This window comes from Bidens hawaiensis, unplaced genomic scaffold, assembly GCF_021521415.1.
Source record: "Bidens hawaiensis isolate Kalapana, Puna unplaced genomic scaffold, B.hawaiensis_p1.1 tig00042946_1, whole genome shotgun sequence".
NCBI lineage: Eukaryota > Viridiplantae > Streptophyta > Magnoliopsida > Asterales > Asteraceae > Bidens > Bidens hawaiensis.
This window is the reverse complement of record NW_027497608.1, coordinates 32,946-51,585: the sequence shown is the minus strand read 5'-3', so window position 1 is coordinate 51,585 and position 18,640 is coordinate 32,946. Positions and strand designations below refer to the sequence as shown.

General features: G+C 36.3%; 1 protein-coding gene across 1 annotated transcript; it reads right to left on the bottom strand.

Moving 5' to 3' along the window:
• Positions 1 to 10,868: 10,868 nt before the first annotated feature.
• On the bottom strand, positions 10,869 to 12,689 carry LOC143593947 (uncharacterized). Its single transcript, XM_077073401.1, has one exon. The coding sequence runs from the start codon at positions 12,687 to 12,689 to the stop codon at positions 11,868 to 11,870; it is 822 nt and encodes a 273-aa protein (XP_076929516.1). The 3' UTR covers positions 10,869 to 11,867.
• Positions 12,690 to 18,640: the final 5,951 nt, after the last annotated feature.

The window sequence follows — 18,640 nt, the reverse complement described above, 5'->3', positions numbered from 1 at the left end:
TGGGTATGACCCGACTTGGATCATAACGTACTAGCCACATCAACTCTAATATGTGTTTTGGGCAGATCGATTCCAACAATCTCCCACTTGCACAAGATACATATAAGATTGATGCAAATAGTAAATACCGCCTAACAACGGTTTACTATCCCTAATACGCATGACGAAGTGCCATTCAATAACATCATCCCCTTCAAGTCCCATACTTGAAAATGATTTAGGTGAAACTATCATTTATCCTTTTGCCACAAATGTCATGTTAAATCCAGAGACACAGAGTGATCATTCTCTGTTGATTTAACTTTTCAGGCCTTAGACATTTAACTCTCAGTGAAAAAGAGGGACAAATCCCCTATTGACTACATACGTCTCTCACTATCACCTTGTACTACACTTGAGCTTAGCCTTATGTACTGACATATTTCAGAGCAGCGAAGAACTAAGTCAAAGTAAAACAGTCAGCGAATATCAAGACCCAATATGTATCTCAGGTCGGAGGATACTATGATGTTCACCTTTACTCAAATTTACTTATGATCACAAATCACAAGGATTCCATGCAGTAAAATTTGAGGGCGGGTCATGTCCATTATTTATCCCATAAATATCTATGAACCTTGGCAGCAAACCCTTTCTATATTCATACCTTATGAATATCTACCAATCCAAGTTCATAATAGTCTTACTTTCATATTTGTTCCCACAAGTATGATCGACTACGGACATTTAGAATAATTCAATTATCCCGAAGATTTACAAGAAATTTTCAGGACCAAACATATACAAGTATATGTCTTTCGAAGTAAATGACATAATTTTTCAGCGAACGTAAGCAAAAATCTTTTTGGTTTTTCTCTTTACAAACTAAAAACACAATCTTTTTGTCTTTTTGGATTTTTCTTTATAAACAGGAAAATCACATTCTTTTTGATTTTTCAGATTTTAAAATGTTTTTGGTTTTTCATATATTAAAAAAAGAAAAGATCACAATATTTTGGATTTTTCAAAATTTTCTAATGTTTTTGGGTTTTATCTATACAAACGAAAAGCACAATGTTTTTGTATTTTCCAAGATTCACCCCCAAAAACCTAAAAACAAAGTAAAAAATTAAACTAGAACAAACTAAAATAAAAGATAATTATCCTAATGTTAGGATCTCAGCAAGGGTCTTCAATCCATTTAAACCAAGCAAAAAATGAAAACGTGTTTTATCAAAGGCTTTGGTAAATAAATCGGCTTTCTAAAAATCAGTATATACTTTCTCAAGATCAATTAAATGATATCGAATTTTGATATGTTTCGTTTTAGAATGTTGTACGGGATTTTTGGTGATACTAATAGCAGCAGAATTATCAATCAAGATGGGAGTAGTAAGAAACTTCAAACCATAGTCGCGAAGATGATGTTGTATCCACAAAACCTGGGAGCAGCAACTCGAGGCTGCAACATATTCAGCTTTGGCGGTTGAAGTGTAGACCGTTGTCTGTTTCTTACACTGCCAGGAAACAAGCCGGCTTCCTAAGAATTGACATCCCGCTGTAGTAGACTTGAAATTGATCTTGCATCCTCCATAGTCTGAGTCAGAATAAGCGGTAAAATCAAATTGATCGTCCTTAGGGTACCATAACCCGATGTCAGGATTGCCCCTTAGATATTGCAGAATACGCTTGACCGCTGCCAGGTGAGTCACTCGGGGACTCGCTTGGTACCTAGCACATAAACAAACAGCAAACATTATGTCGGGTCGAGAAGCGGTTAGATACATTAAAGAACCAATCATAGCACGATAGAGGGTCGGATCAACGGTATCCTCCAATTCATCCGGTGATAAATTGTGACCCACGGGAAGAGGAGTAGAAGGGATTTTTCTGGCATTAATCTTGAATCGGCTCAAGACGTCGTTCACATATTTTGTCTGATGAATGAAGATTCCCTTTGCAGACTGATGAACCTGCAACCCTAAAAAGAAATTCATCTCTCCCATCGAACTCATTTCGAACTTGGTTTACATTGATTTTTCGAACACCTTACACAACGTGTCGTTTGTAGACCCAAATATTATGTCATCAACATAAATCTGAACGAGAAGAAGATCATCACCAATATTCTTATAAAACAAAGTGCAGTCGATAGTTCCACGTTTGAAACCATTATTCGTCAGATGGTCGGCGAGGGTGCCATACCAAGCTCTCGGGGCTTGATGTAGACCATATAATGCCTTGTTTAATCGGTAAACACGGTTAGGATAATCAGGATCTTCAAAACCTGGAGGCTGTAAAACTAACACTTCCTCATGAAGTTCACCATTGAGAAAAGCACTCTTGACATCCATTTGATAAACTTTAATATTCTTGTAAGCAGCATGTGCTAGAAAGATTCGAATCGACTCTAATCTTGCAACTGGAGCATATACTTCAGTGTAGTCAACACCCTCTTGCTGATGAAAACCTTGCACTACTAATCGTGCTTTGTTTCTCACAATCACCCCACGATCGTCTTTCTTACACATATATACCCACTTAGTCGGAATCGCTTTCTTAACTCTAGCAGGTTTGTCAATAAGATCCCAAACACCTAAACGTGCAAATTGCTGTATTTCTTCTTGCATGGCTTCTACCCAAGAAGGATCTTGAAGTGCCACACGAGGAGTCATTGGCTCAACTTGAGATACAAAACAAGTGAATTTAGCAAGATTTACAATCCCAGACGAGTGTAAGTTAGCATAGGCACATAGAACATTATTTTCACTTGATGAAGCAACTTGATGCCGTGTTTAAACTCCTACATCAAGTTCTCCAATAATGTTTTCTTGTGGATGGTAATTATGAATCCTGAGAGTAGGATTCTCAGAAACAGCAACATTTTCAAATAAATTAGTGTAATGTTCACCCAATTCAGGAGATGAAACATCACTATCAAGTTCAATAACTTGATCCACAACTGCATTATCATCAGATGAAGTAGAAGCATTATCATAATGAATAGGAGACTCATTATTAGGTTCTTCAGTTGGAGCAACAATTGGAGCTTCAACATCATTTGAACTTGCAAACCTTGGAATTTGCAAATGTTCTTCAAACTAAGCACGAACTAAATCTTCATCTGTATGATCGGTTGTTGGAGTAAAAGAATTAAATAAGCCATCATAATCAAACATCCAGTCGGGACCTTTTCCTTGAGAATGAGTAGTGTACTTTTGACAGTCCACATGGTACCATTCTTCAACACAACCGGACGTAAAGTTGAACACTTTTTTCTTAGGTGACGCATATCCCAAGAAATAACCCTCAATGGCTTTTTCATTAAATTTTCCCACATCCTTTTTCAACATAGTACAAGGACACCCAAATGGTTCCAAGTACTTTAAATTAGGTTTACGATTATTCAATAATTCATAACTGGTCTTTTTGAGTCTTTTAACAGTTAGAACTCGATTGAGTGTATAACAAGCAGTATTCACCGCCTCACTCCAAAACTGGACAGGAAGCTTTGAATCAGCAAGCATCGGTCTAGTAGCTTCAATCAACGTTCTATTCTTTCTTTCAGCTACACCGTTCTGTTGTGGTACATATGGGGCACTGTATTCTCGATGAATTCCTTTTTGGATACAAAAAAAATCTAATACAGTATTTTTAAATTCAGTACCATTGTCACTTCGAATTCTCCTCACTTTATGTTTGTATAGTGATTCGATCTTAGTAATCAGGTTTTGAACAAGACCCGGTGTTTGATCTTATGAACTCATAAACAAGACCCATGAATATCGTGAATAATCATCTGTAACTACTAAACAATACCAGTCTCCAGAAATACTTGCATGATTCACTGGACCGAATAAATTCATATGAAGTCGTTCAAGTAGAGTATCAATGGAATTTAATAACTTAGATGGGTGCGGTTTCTTCTTCTGTTTGCCCTTCTTGCAAGCAACACAGTGATCGGATAATTTAAAATTCTTTAACGATACACCCTCTACCAGATCATTTGCCATCAGGTAGTTCATCTTACGAACATGTATATGACCCATTCTTCGATGCCAAAGAACTGAATCTTTCTCGGTTGCTTTCGAGACAAAACACGTTTCGATCGATATAGAGACTTTAGAATTCATATTCAAGACATAAATATCATTTGATCGAGGTGATCGCATGACAACCATGTCCTCGGGAATCACATAACCCGGTTTCAAAATCAGACACTCTTTATCTGTAAATACTGTAGTGTATTACTTATCACAGATTTGTGACACACTCAATAAATTATGATCCACTTTATCACAATAGTTAACTTTCTCAAAAGTAATCTTCCCATTCGAAACATCACCTTCCTGTGTAATCATACCCCCAGAATTCCCAGCAAACGCCACATAACCCCCTTGAATATTTCTCACATTTGTTAAGAGGTCGAGATTCCCAGTAATATGACGAGAACATCCACTATCCATGATCCAGTTTTCACCAGAAATGGTCTTGGATGTACCCTACACACAAACGAAAGTAATTAGTTCAAAAAGGCAACCTAGACCTCGGTCTTGGGCACCTTTTGGTTTTCTTGAGAAAAATAAACCTTAGTTGCATTCAATTGTTGTTCAGCAACTTGAGAATAAGTTACAGGTTTCTTATACTTCCGTCTTAGATACGCAGCTTGAACTACATTTGAATTAACATTTTCGCAAATTGGTTCGGTTGGAATAAACTTAGGTTTAACGGAACCATGAGTTTCATTCACATGAACAACTTTTTGAGGATGTACATTCGAGAACATAATATGAGTATCATCAGCATACGACACAGGTCATTTCAGAATCTCCTTTACCAAAGGAACTGGTTTAGAATGATCCTTGATAAAAGGATGAAGTTTCTGATAGTTCTTCTGACCACAGTTTCTCACTACATGACCTTGTTGACCGCAAAGGAAACAACTTCACATGTCAACATGATGATGTTGAGAGTTTGTTGGAACATGTGATACAGATGATGAATGATGACTCACATTTATGGTCATGCTTTTAGCAAAATCATCAGATAATTCAGCTTTCTTTTTCAAATAGAAATCTAAATTAGAACAGTTTGAAAAACTTTTCAATGTATCTGTTCCAGTTGACTTTACAAATTGAATTTTCTTAGCTTGTTTTAAAACTTGTTTTGCTTTAGTCAATGGATCAGATGAAACTGATGTTTTCGCTTGAGCATATTGACGTTCAAGTTCACGAACCTTGGAAGTTTCATTGTGAAACACACTCTCAATCAGTTCAGGTCTAATGATACTTATTGGAATGTCTTTCTCAGTGAACATCGTGTCCATCCCCTTTAACTTAAACACACGAGCAGATGATGGCTTAGAGACATTAGGATTTATGAAACGCAAAAAATCCTCATCAGATTTTGGGTTTTTCTGATTTCTTAGCCTTCACTGGTTTGACACTAACATGAGCATCTTGTTTCACCTTAGTTGTGTGCGAACCATACACAGCCTCCTCAAATTCATGAGGTTCACAAAGTATGTGATTAGAACTTGGAATGTTTTTGTTCTTGTGTATAATTTCAGGTTCAAACACATCCTCAATGATAACTTTGTCAACATTTTCAACAAAAACTTTGTTGCTTTGAACATGAGGTTTCTGAATTGAAGATTGGGTTTTAAGACCTCTAGTAGTAATAGGTTTTGCTTTTTCTGAAATCACAGGTTCTTTAAGAATGACATCTTCCTCAGTCGGAGCAAAAGGGTTAATTTTATAATCATTGTGAAACGGTGGAGGAATTTCAACAAAACCTATACCTTTCTTTGAATCTTTTTGTTTTCTAGAAACTTCTACAATTTCATTCAACAGAAAAGAAGAATTTCGAAATTTACCTAATTTATTCTTTAACTCAAGAACCTCATTCTCAAGCTCGGTTATATTTGAATGATGTTTCAAAATTTCTTGAAACTTTTGGTCATTAATTGTCATTTTCACAGATAATTCAGCTTTGAGATCATGGTTACTTGTCGACAATGCTTCAATCTTTTCACGAGATATCATTTGAGATTCGAGAGATTGTCGATAAGTATCTTTTAGTGAAGCAATTTCTCTCACTAGATTGTCATTGTGATTCTTTAAAGATTATAACTTAGGTTTGTTAGATTCACATTCAACGCAATTTACTTTAACCGATGATGTAGCAGAAATAGAATGACTAACCTCATTGATTTTAGCCATGCATGCAAAGACAGTTGTAGGCTTGTCACAGGAGTCATCAGAATCAGATCCAGAGTCATTTTCAGAAGACACCTCACTTCCACTAGCATCATGAAAATATTGAGTCAATCCAAACAAAGCCAAATTAGCTTGATTATCATTACACAATAGTCGTTGTGACCAATCATTTCCATCAGCTAACATTGCTTGTGACCCAGAATTTGATGGTTTCTTCTCAGCATCATTACCTCGTGGTGTTGAAGAATTTTGATTTTGACCACGAGGACCAGTATACTCCTTTTTCGGTTTGTCACATTCTTTTGCAAAATGTTCGAATTCTTGACAATTATAACATTTCACCTTTAACCTGTCAAATCACAATTTCTTGTTCAAGGCAGGAAGATCTTTTCCGGTTCTTTGCATAAATCTTTTCACCTTACGAACAACCATTGCCATGTTCCACTTTAAATCCATGATTTCTAAATCATCTGGATTAATCTGATCATAGTCTTCATCAGTCAGATCACTAGTGGCAATTTTGCTACTCACCAGATTTTCGTAAGAAGTCATGAAAGCTGATAAAAAGGCAAAATTTTGTTCAGCTTCTTTCATGTTGACATTTGGAGGTGATGAGTATTGATTTGTAGTAGATGAACTTCCTGAACCAGCAGAAACATTTGGTGATCCAGAGTTACCAGCAGTATAAAAACAAGCTCTAGGATCACTATAAATGGTTGTTTCATTTTCTCTCGCATTCTGGGTAAGAAATGCAGTAATCGGTGAAATGGTTGAATTTAGAGGCATGCTACCACCATAGAAAGCAAAATCTTGACTTTCCTTGGATGATTTTTGACACTTGAGATCATACTCACGAGCTTCAATCTTTTGTAAGAACTCACTTGCAGTCAAGTCTTCATTGAAATAACTGTTTTCTTTTAATACCATTAGAAAAGTAGAGTACGAACTCGGTAGTGCACTCTTAATAGTATCAATCTTGTCAATCTCAGAAATTTTCAACTTCATTTTATCCATTTCTGCAATCAAGTGATTGAATCTCGTTGTCATTTCTTCAACCGTCTCACCTTTGAGTAAATTAAAGTTTCTGAATTGAAACTTAAGCATCACCTTGTTGCTTTCAGCCGTGTTTCCCATACTTCTCATTCGTATATGTTGAAACAGAGAAGCACAAATTTTTATACTACCCACTTGATGAAAAATATTTTCAGGTAAAGCCATGGTTAGAGTAGAATAGGCTTTTGTCTCTATCTCTAATGCTTTCTTCTCTTCCTATGAGTATTGAGATATAGCTTTAGGTCTGAATCTGATAGTCTCATCCCCAATCATAGGAACGGTATAAACTTCATCTAAACAATATGAGCAGTCATGATGAACTGATCCTAGATGAGCACGAAACCGAGGTTCCCATTTGGCAAAGTCACTAAATTTCATCAATCTTGGACATTTCCAATGTGAACCTATCTCGGTATCAAGTTGCAACATTTGTTGCATTAACATATTCTGTGAGGCTAATGCATACATACCTGCCATTTTTGACAAATGTCAAAATATAAGGATAACTTGTGAAGAATAAGGTTAACGAATGGTGAACAGTGAATGTAACGAACTGTAAACAGTTTTAGCGAACTGTGAACAGTGATCAACGAATCAAATCTTAACAAAGTTAAAATTTACCAGGTAACGAATTAGAACTTGATGATTAACGAATCCAATGGTCAACGAATGATTAAGCGAATTGACCTAGCGAATCACACGAACTAGTTTAGCGAATTAGAGTATTTTCTGTAACGAATCACTAAGATAAGCTTAGCGAAATAAGATGAGGAACTAGCTACAGTTGATAGCGAATCAAACTATAGCGAATCAGGTTGTTACAACGGTTTGTAACAAACTCTGACACCGAATGTCACGTGACAAAGGTTGTTATGACACAAATTCCAAGGTGAACACGTATAACACGAATTAGTTAACATGAATCACAAATTAAGTGACACGAATCAAATATTGATGCGAGCTGGTTAACGAATTAGCTATAACTCATAGCGAATTGACCAGATCAGTTAACGAATCAAGGTGAATTTGATAACGAATTAAGAAAAATACTCAGCGAACTAGAAGCATATTCAAGTCTTCAAATCTTCAAAGAAGATTTCCAGAAATCTGGAAATGAAGAACATGAAACCCAGAAACTCAAATTCGTAATAATACCTCAATTTGTAACCAAATTGCACAAATAAAGTACCAAAACATTCGTCATTACCACACTAAACCAAATCCGCTATTCTCGCAACTGATTAACCCGAATCACACATCCAATTAAACCAAAATCAAAACTCTGTTTCGGCCACGAACCAGAATCAATACCAATTCAATTCAAAACCAAAACAAACTCCAATTCCGATTATCCGAACCTTACCCTATACCTTAACCACCTCAAATCCAATCCAAACATTCCATAATTCAACCAATTCAAGCTCAAATTGAAGCAAATTTAAACTGTATTCAAACTTAAACCAGAAACAACATTAATAAACTTAATAATATCTATAATCACTCAAATCAAGCGTAAACAAGAGCACCGAAAGCTCTGATACCACTTGTTTGAACCTTGGATCAATCCTTTAAACAATAAACAGATCTCGGATCTGTGTAAATACGATTAATCCTTAACTCGGATCTAGCTCATAGTTACGTTTGATTATATGTTATAGGTGTATATATTATCAGTATTAGTATGTGTATGTATGTATGTATAATATTAAGATGAAGGTCCAGAGAGATTTTGATAGAACTTCGTTAATTAACTCTCAAAAACTTAAATAACTCGTGAACAGTGTTCACATATAAATAGAAGACGGACCTAGTTCGTTAACATCCCCTAACGAACTAGAGTCCGCTTCGTTACATACATAAAACTAAATAACTTAGCGAATCGCCTCTTGATTCGTTAAACATCCTTAACGAACAAGAGGGAAATAGCTTAGATCTAGTTCGCTAAACACCCTTAGCGAACTAGACAGTTACATTAGCGAACTACAATATAACTTAATTGTTTATTACATTAAACAAAACGACAAATACATTTAACGATAATTACAAAGACTCAAGACGCAAAATCGTGCACTAACATAATGCCATGGCCAATGCCTTTGTTTATGCAATTGAAGACTTTTTTTAGCTGAATTGATGATGGGACTGATTTTAAAATGCAAGGATTTGGTCTAGGTTCAAAGTATAAGTTTAAACGACTCAAAAGACGGAGAAATGGGCGGAAGTTAGCCAAACGGATGACTAGCCGATGAAAAACCTCGTTTTCGCGTAACTGACATAACGTCTACTTTCGTGAAGGGCTTAGGCCAAAGCCTTCGTGTGTCGCGGCCCAAATGGGTTGCAGCTGTTCTTAAGAATTGTCTTGTGTCGCAAAGGATCCTTGTTGGATCCGTCACTTGTCATGACCCAAAATCAAGTGGGCATAAACCCTAGGATTTTCGTGTGTCGTGACGAACTGAAAAGTTTGGAAATTGACATGTTTAGTCCCTAAACTTTGATTAAATACGTATAGAGCTTGAAATAGAAAAACTAATAATTGTGATTTGAGATTGTAACATGAAATAACATAAATAGTTAAAAACCAAGGATAAAAAACATAACGTCTCAATACTTTATTGAAAATTGATAATTCAGATTATATCAAAATTCAAAACGGGTCAAGTTTTCGAAATAGAAAATTGACAAATGTCACAAATAGTAGTCCCATGTGAAAATTGTTGGACTTTATGATGCCGAAAGTCAACTCAATTGTCTTCATGTTGGGTGAAATAGGTGTAGGTTCTCGATCTAGAAAAAAAAATCCCATACTTTACAAACCTCCCTGATAAACATTTGTATATGATCTTCGAAAAACTATATTCTAATCTTGATCAGGAATCTTTTGGTCTAAATTGTCATCGTTTTCTTGATATTCAAAATTCAAGTACACTTGAAACTTCAACTCTTATCGTGGTTAAGAATCTATAATGAAATCTATTCCCTTACAAACCTCCCTGATAAACATTTGTATATGATCTTCGAAAAACTATATTCTAATCTTGATCAGGAATCTTTTGGTCTAAATTGTCATCATTTTCTTGATATTCAAAATTATGTACACTTGAAACTTCAACTCTTATCGTGGTTAAAATCTATAATGAAATCTATTCCCTTACACCTGATATGTTGTTTAACCATTTTAGGCATTTGGAGTCAAACTTCAACTCTTACCGTGGTTAAGAAGGTGTAGTTTTTTTGTTCTAAATCCAAGTTGGGATCTCAGGTTATAGTCTTAAGGACCAACAAATATGCTACATTAACATGTGAATTAAGAACATGGTTGCTTCGAATGGAATTGTGGGGCACGCAAATCCTAGAGCTCTTGCGGAACCAGGCTAGTGTTCCATTACCACAACAGACACGACAATGAAGGGTTAACCATACTACGAAGAATATTGAGTGAAGTGGTACTAACGTCAACATAAAAAGGGGTTACTAATTGTTAGGGGACCAAGTATACTTCATAAAGGAGGGTCTCATTAGTTCATAATTTTTCCGAATAGATGAATTGGTCTCTGGCCGGTTCCGCCATCCCGATCAATGAATCATTCGAATTCTTTCAAATGGAACACCTACTTCTACAATACATGGCCGCTACAATTGTGTCTTGACACGTGAATGGATGGATCGATATCCAATCAATTCATGTGGAGGATTGTTGAAATATCGGTGAACATGAGACCCTTCATGCCTATCGTGTGACTATGTTTAGTCCCTTTTGATATTAAACTCTTAATGTCCAAAATGAGATTAGGCTACTCTTAATGTCCATAATTGAGATCAGACTCTTTTATGAACCCTCGGTTTTGCATAAATAGAAGGCTTTTGTGCCTTGTTTTCTACATGAAAATCTTGGACCAAAAGAAGAAAAGTTAACAACTGATCTACATGTTTCAGAAACCACACACACAAGAATTTCCAGCATTTTTCTACCCTCTACACTCTCGTTTCAGATACTGTTTCGGAGGTGCGAATATTGTTTAAGGGAAGTGAGTTGAACATGTTGCCTCAGCAAAAACTTTAACCTCTTGTTTATTTAATCTTGGCAACAGATGACCATGTTGAAAAAAAAAAGGTTGGATGTATTCTTCTTTGCCAAATATGCATTTCATATTCATACTTGTTTTGTAAACATTTTGTACTATGTAATTTCCTACAGACTATCTATCACACAATAAAGATGATCAAAGCAGGTTCGTTGCAGCTACTACTAAACTTATCATCCAAAAGGCTGATCATTTGAATCAGAACATGTTTTACCAGACATAAGAAATTGATCACCTGCTATATGCAAAATAGAAACACAAAGATTTACTTTAAAAGCATCAAAACTTAAATTTACCGGTTCTGACTCTACATAATGATATATAAATTTAAACACTAAACAATATTACTCAACAGGGAGCACTAAAATTTACAAACTTTAATCATCCAGACTTCATTTGCTTTGTATGATCAAGTTCAGAAAACCATAAAGCTTTAACCTTTATAAAGCCCAAAAAGCTTCTGATATCTATAATAAACACATAAATCAAGAAAGACAAAAATGATAGCTCAAACTCACTTTCACAACTGCAAAATTCAAGACGAAAGACGATCGGAATCAACCCATTTCCAGTAATGTTTCTTGCAAGAAACCGCAAATTTGGACCCTTCTTTCTCATACTCGTCCTCTTCTTCCGTACAAAACTCGGAATCAGGCAAACCATCAACAAACGCATCGACTGTATGTAAAACATAGCAAGCAGGCAATCCAGGGTATGACACAGACACCCTTTCTTCCACTCTACTCGAATACGAATTCGGCACAATTCTCACAAATTGTTCATCTTCTTTATTTTCCCTAATTATGGAACCAAGCTCTTCCTTTACGGCTCGCACCACCGCAGCTTCCACGGTCTCCCCAGGCTTCATTTTCTCGGATAACGGTCTCGACCGGTTTCGAACATCCCCGCTGGACAACTCCTGGTGCGATTCGATCAAAATTCGGTTTTGGGAATCCCGAACACGCACGACAACCACTTCGACGGTGCGGACGGGCGGCGTGGAGTCGGCGAGAGAGGTTTCACCTTCTTCGAGCTCGAGCCAGAGGTTGTGGATGTTTTTGGTGCCGGGTGTGGTGCCCCAAGCGGCGAAGGAGTCGGCGGCGAGGCGTGGGCGGAGCCAATCGGAGAGTGATTGCGGCGTGGCGAAGAGGTGGCGGTTGATGGAAGAGGTTTTGGCTGCGGCGGCGGTTAAGGGCATGATGGGGAATTTGAATTTGAATTTGAAGAATCTGCGGTTGGGGTTAGGGTTAAGGTTTAGGGATTTGGGGGAAGAGTAGAGGACGAATAAGGAGAAGATGAGATCGGAGAGTGAGGGTTTTGTGACTGAAGACGGCGGCGGTGGTTGTGGTGGAGACATTGATTACTTCGCCGGAAGAAGAAAGTTTGGTACGGCCATCGGAATCGGAAAGAGTGGTTATTTTGTGATTGATTGGGTTTGGTTATTATGTATGTGAGTCTAACGGTTTTGTGGAAATAAATTGATTGGTTGCGAGCAACGCCGCGTCACAATGTCCATACTATGAGATAATATAATTTCCTTGTTATTTCATTTAACAAACATATAATAATAATAATATGTAAATTTTGTATGAAATTGTGCATGCATAAAATAACTATAGATGCATGTTGATACAACAAATAATGGGACAAGGTATCGGTTTTCATAAGGGGTTTGAGACTTAAAAGATTCTGTAAAACAAACACAAACGTTAGCATGCTGTGGGATGAACTCTCATGCAATCTACTTTCTGGTTTGAGAATAAGTTAGTTGTTCTCAGGTGAAGGTAAGTATGATATGAGAGAACAAGTATATGATACAAACTGAGGTGCTATATGATACAAACTGAGGTGCTAGCTAAAGCACATTTTTATAGCGTGGGGGAAGCTAAACTTGGTTAGCTCGTCGAGTGCATAAAAGGTTTGAAGAGGTATCGCATGAAGACTTACCCTTTTGGTGACGCGATGGGCTTTATTCGCTGGACAATAGGTAACCCTCTTTTCCACCATGTGCTACTGTAGTGCATGTCTACGAGTTCGACTCATTGAATTCATGGCATACTATATATTTCGTGTTAAGGAAATGCCATTTGACTTTCTGGAGCATTTAAGCCTTGAAAGTAGCAAGGTATCCTAATTGACGGGTTTTGAAGCTTTGGCTTTTGGTGGTGTACCAACCTACATCATCAATTCATATATAAAATATATAAACATGATAATAAATAGACGAGTCGTTAAGATCAAGTATTGGCGAGCTTAGGTTTTTTGAAAGAGAGCAGAAACTCAAACCTTTTTTTAAGTTAAACGAGTCTAGATTAACTATCGGTGAGCTTTTGGCTTGATTGGGCTTATTTATCTTGCAACTATAGTGTACATAAGTCGAGGTGAGTCCATAAAAATATACGATAATATGGTTTTATTGTATAAACTCATCAATGGTTCTAATTTGTTTGCCCAATTCCGTCATGATCAAAATTCTAGTTAGTAAGATTTGTAAAAACATGTGATACTGTGATGTAACACGTATGAATCCTGCTTTAAAATTTCTATTCACAACCACCATAAAATTATCAACAGTTTTTAAAGTTAGACAAAGTTGAGGATTATCTAACGTTAGGTTAAATGTTTGGTAGTTATGCTTATGCGTCCGTAATTATTGTAACACCCCGTTTGTGAATGATAATAAAATATTTGAAATTTATATTTCAAATATTAGTAGACAAGTGAGTAATAAATAAAACCACGTGTTAAAATATACAGGTTTAAACGAGTTTTCAGAACCATCTAATATCGTATAAAACAAAAACTAGTTAATAAGAATTATTATTATATTATAGAGTTTGTTCAAAATTAAGGGGTGGTGACATCATGCAATGTCACGTTACAAGATGCACACATAATACATAAATTGAATGGCTTGTCATTAGATCAATTTATAGGGATTAAAATTGAAAGATTGTAAATTCCCTAGACTAAGGAATCGTACATGGCATGCTTATATGTTATATTTTATATTAATATCTTGGTGATGAAGTTTTCTTGTTAGATAAGAATTCTTAATGGGTAAGGAAGAATCTTTGTCCATATATATATTCGTTCTCTGTATGAAAGTTTATAAACCAAAAATAATAATCTAAGTGGAGAGCATATGGTTAAAATAACAAGTAGTTCTAGTATATTTTGGAGTGGGAAAGCAAAGAAAGTATCGTCTACAACTTACTAATAGTAAGAGGTAAGTATACGGACCATAATCATGTTATTTTTTTACAAGCATTTTATATATGTTTATTTTGATACGCATATATATGATTATTTGAGAAATGATTGTGGGTCCAAGTATGTGAATTAATGTGTGGCTCAAAAAGAGGCTATAAAATAAATACGGTGGTATGCCTCTAATAAAAATACGGGTTACGAGTCCCGAGGGTTTCGGTAGTTGAAACCCCAAAATATAAATACTATATATAAAAGATTTCGGGAGTTGAAATCTCAAGAGGTTCGGGTGTTGAACTCCAAATATAAAAAGGGGAGTAATAACGCTCATGGGTTATAAATGAGCTCATACGGAATTCGGGTGTCGAATTCCTAAAGAATAAAGAGGAGTAAAATTAAGGATTTCAGGTGTTGAAATCCCAAGGATTTGAGTGTTGAATTCCCAAAGAATATTGTGGAGTAAATATAAGGATTTTAGGTGTTGAAATCCCAAAGAATTTGGTTGTTAAATTTCAAATAAGAATAAAACATATTTTTATAAAATGGTGTATTTACTTAGCGAAAGCTAATAAAAATATGTTTTAAAATGTTTTCAGGAAAAGCACCCCTAGATGGTTGAAGCTTCATGGACGGGACTGGACTGACAAGAGAACCATACTCTCGTGTTTAATAGTTTGTATAATAAAGTTTGTATTAAACATATATGTTTTCTTGTATAATATATATTTTTATAAAATAAAACGTCACCACGAGTGACAGGTTTTGGATGTAAACTGGGACCTACTCTGATATTTTGTAAAAGTATTAAAAAAAGTTAGGGTGTTTCAAGTTGGTATTAGAGCACGGTTCGAGAGATTTAAGTATTCAAGATAAATACTTAGACTCGAACCATAATTGCTCTTGATAAATAAACGAGAGGGTTCAGTCCATAAACGGTCCATGGAAGCTAGAAAGAGGAGTTTTGTATGGGTGCATAAATGAAATTAAGAGACAAAATATGTGAATACTGAAATTTGTATGTTAAAAGACAATATAGTAGTTGGAAGATCAAGATGAGTATAATATATTTCTTTCATACCTGGCCAGTATGAGAATAAATGTATCATACCGCTATGAATTCTCAATAATTATATTGTGTTGGAAACAACAAAGAGTAAGTGGAGGAAAATATATATGCATGAAATGATGTGCGTGTTTATATTTATTGCATCATATGTGTATATACGGTGCTTTATGTTTTAGGGCCTTAGATAAATTGTTAAAATTAACACTAGATTGAGGAGTATAAAGGCCTTAGATAAAGTACCTTATAAGCGATAAGATTATGTAATGAAAATAATAATAAATAAATTATTCGTCACAGTAAAAAGATATGGTGGAGGAAGAAGGAAATATTGTACATGGTGATGGAAACCGTAATGTAGAAAAACATATAGATAATGCTTCAGAAAGATCTGCGTCTTCACCTCATCAAGATGATGCTATAAAATTGTACCTGATGAAATTCGCAAGCAAATTGCAATTGAGGTGGGGAAAGCATTCGAAGCCAATATTCCATTTCTTCTGGCCGAAATGCAAAATTCTATAGGATTTATGCTGGAAGAAAATCTTAAAAAGAATGAATCGAATGTGGAAAAGCCTCTCGAGACCGTGGGAGCAGCACCAAGAGTGGAGGTAGAAACGCATCGATGTGCGTATAGAAATTTCATGGCTTGTAAACCGTCACAATTTAAGAGAGAAATAGACCCCCTGGTCAGCCAAATGTGGATTACAGCTATGGAGACTATTTTTGATACGTGTCACTGCGACGCGACTGATGAAGTGATGTTCGCAACGAACCAATTAGTTGAACAAGCTAAAGACTGGTGGGATATGGTCAAAAAGGAAAAAGGTAGGGAAACGATAAGAAATATGTCTTGGGAAGAGTTTAAACCAATCTTCCTAAAACATTTCAGTCCCCGTGTTGCAATTGATCGTATCACCGAAGAACTTCTTCATATGCGTCAAGGCAACGAAACGGTGGATGAAATATTTGGAATTTTCTATGATAAAGCAAAGTTTTTCCCTTCCCTCTTCACAAGTGAAGAAGCGTGGCTAACTCGTTTCCACCTTATCCTTAAGACGGAAATAAGAGAATTTATTTCTCCATCAAAGTGTGGAAGTCTCGAGGAGCTTCTTAATTGGGCTCGTGAACGAGAGGTGGAGCTAAAAAGACAAGTTGAAAGAGATGGGAAGCAAAAGCTAGATGTTGTAATTCCTGCAGCATCAACAAAGAAAGCTAAAATTTTTAAGCCTACAAAAGTACATGGCTTTAAGAAGGAATCTGGTACTTGCCAGTTCTGTGGAAAGAGGCATTTTGGGGAATGTCGTTATAAGAACCCAACTTGTTATAAGTGTGGGAGACTTGGGCATACAGCCCCAGAGTGTACCAGTCCAGTGAACTTATGTTATAACTGCTATAAACCGGGCCACATGAAAAATGATTGCCCAGAGTTGAGGGCAAGGAATGGAAAGGCGACAGAAGGATCCAGAACTGCCGAGAATGTGAAGAAGTTGGAAGCTCCAAAACCCCGAGGCAAGGCTTTTCAAATAACCGCAGAGGAGGCGAAGGTTATACCTGATGTCGTAACAGGTACCTTTTTTGTAAATTCCCTCCCCGCCTATGTTTTATTTGATTCTGGATCTAGTAGATCCTTCGTATCGAAAAATTTTGCTTGCCATAGTTCTTTTAGTAGAAGTAAATTAATAAATTCATTAGACGTCGAAATCGCTAGTGATAAGAGCTTTGTCGTCTACCAAGTATGTCGAAATTGTAAAATAATTATTCAAGGAGAAGAATATTCTATCGACTTAATTCCTATTACACTAAGGGAATTTGATGTCATTATTGGGATGGACTGGTTATCCCAACATCAGGCGTCTATAGTTTGTAATAGAAAGATCGTTCAATTTCTATCACAAACTGGAAAACAATTTTTTGTTTATGGAGAAAGGAAGAATGATATTATAATATGCTCGATGGCAAAGGTGAGGAGGTATATGAAGCATGGTCATCATACGTTTCTCGCCTACGTGATTGATACAAAAGAAAAAAAGAAATGAACTTGATCAAGTCCCTGTTGTTAATGAATTTCCTGACGTTTTTCCTGATGAGCTGCTGGGAGTTCCACATGAAAGGAAAGTCGAGTTTAAAATTGATCTAGTTCCAGGAGCTAAACCAGTGGCTAAATCCCCATATCAGTTGGCACCAAATAAGATGAAGGAGTTGATGTCTCAACTCCAAGATCTATTGGATAAAGGATTTATTCGACCAAGTGTTTCACCTTGGGGCACACCTATTTTGTTTGTTAAAAAGAAAGAGGGTAGCATGCGGATGTGCATTGATTACCGTGAATTGAATAAATTGACCATCAAGAATAGGTATCCTTTGCCTAGAATTGATGATTTTTTTGATCAATTACAAGGTGCTAGTTGGTTCTCAAAGATCGATCTAAGGTCGGGATATCATCAAGTAAAGGTACGAGAAGAAGATGTACCTAAGACGGCTTTTCGTAATCGTTATGGGCATTATGAATTCGTTGTGATGCCATTCAGCTTAACGAATGCCCCAGCAATTTTCATGGATCTTATGAATCGAGTATGTAAGCCAATGCTTGATCATTCCGTTATCGTGTTCATCGATGATATTCTCATCTATTCTCAAACCGAAAAAGCTCATACTCAACATCTTCGCGAGGTTCTTGATACCTTAAGAAGAGAAAAGCTATACGCAAAGTTTTCTAAATGTGCGTTCTGGCTTAGAGAAGTTCAATTCTTGGGTCACGTCGTGAACGAGGAGGGTATCTTAGTGGATCCCGCCAAGATAGAATCTATTATGCAATGGTCTCCTCCAAAGACCCCAACTGAAGTAAGAAGTTTTCTTGGTTTAGCCGGTTATTATCGGCGTTTCATTCAGGATTTTTCGAAAATAGCCTCTTCGTTAACAAAGCTAACTCGAAAGAATTCCAAATTTGAATGGAACTCAGAACACGAAAAGGCATTTCAAATCTTGAAAGAAAAGCTAACTAGAGCTCCTATACTCGCTTTACCAGAAGGAGC

Coding starts and splice junctions, on each gene's coding strand:
- LOC143593947 (XM_077073401.1), bottom strand. CDS start 12,689: ATGTCTCCACCACAACCACCGCCGCCGTCTTCAGTCACAAAACCCTCA.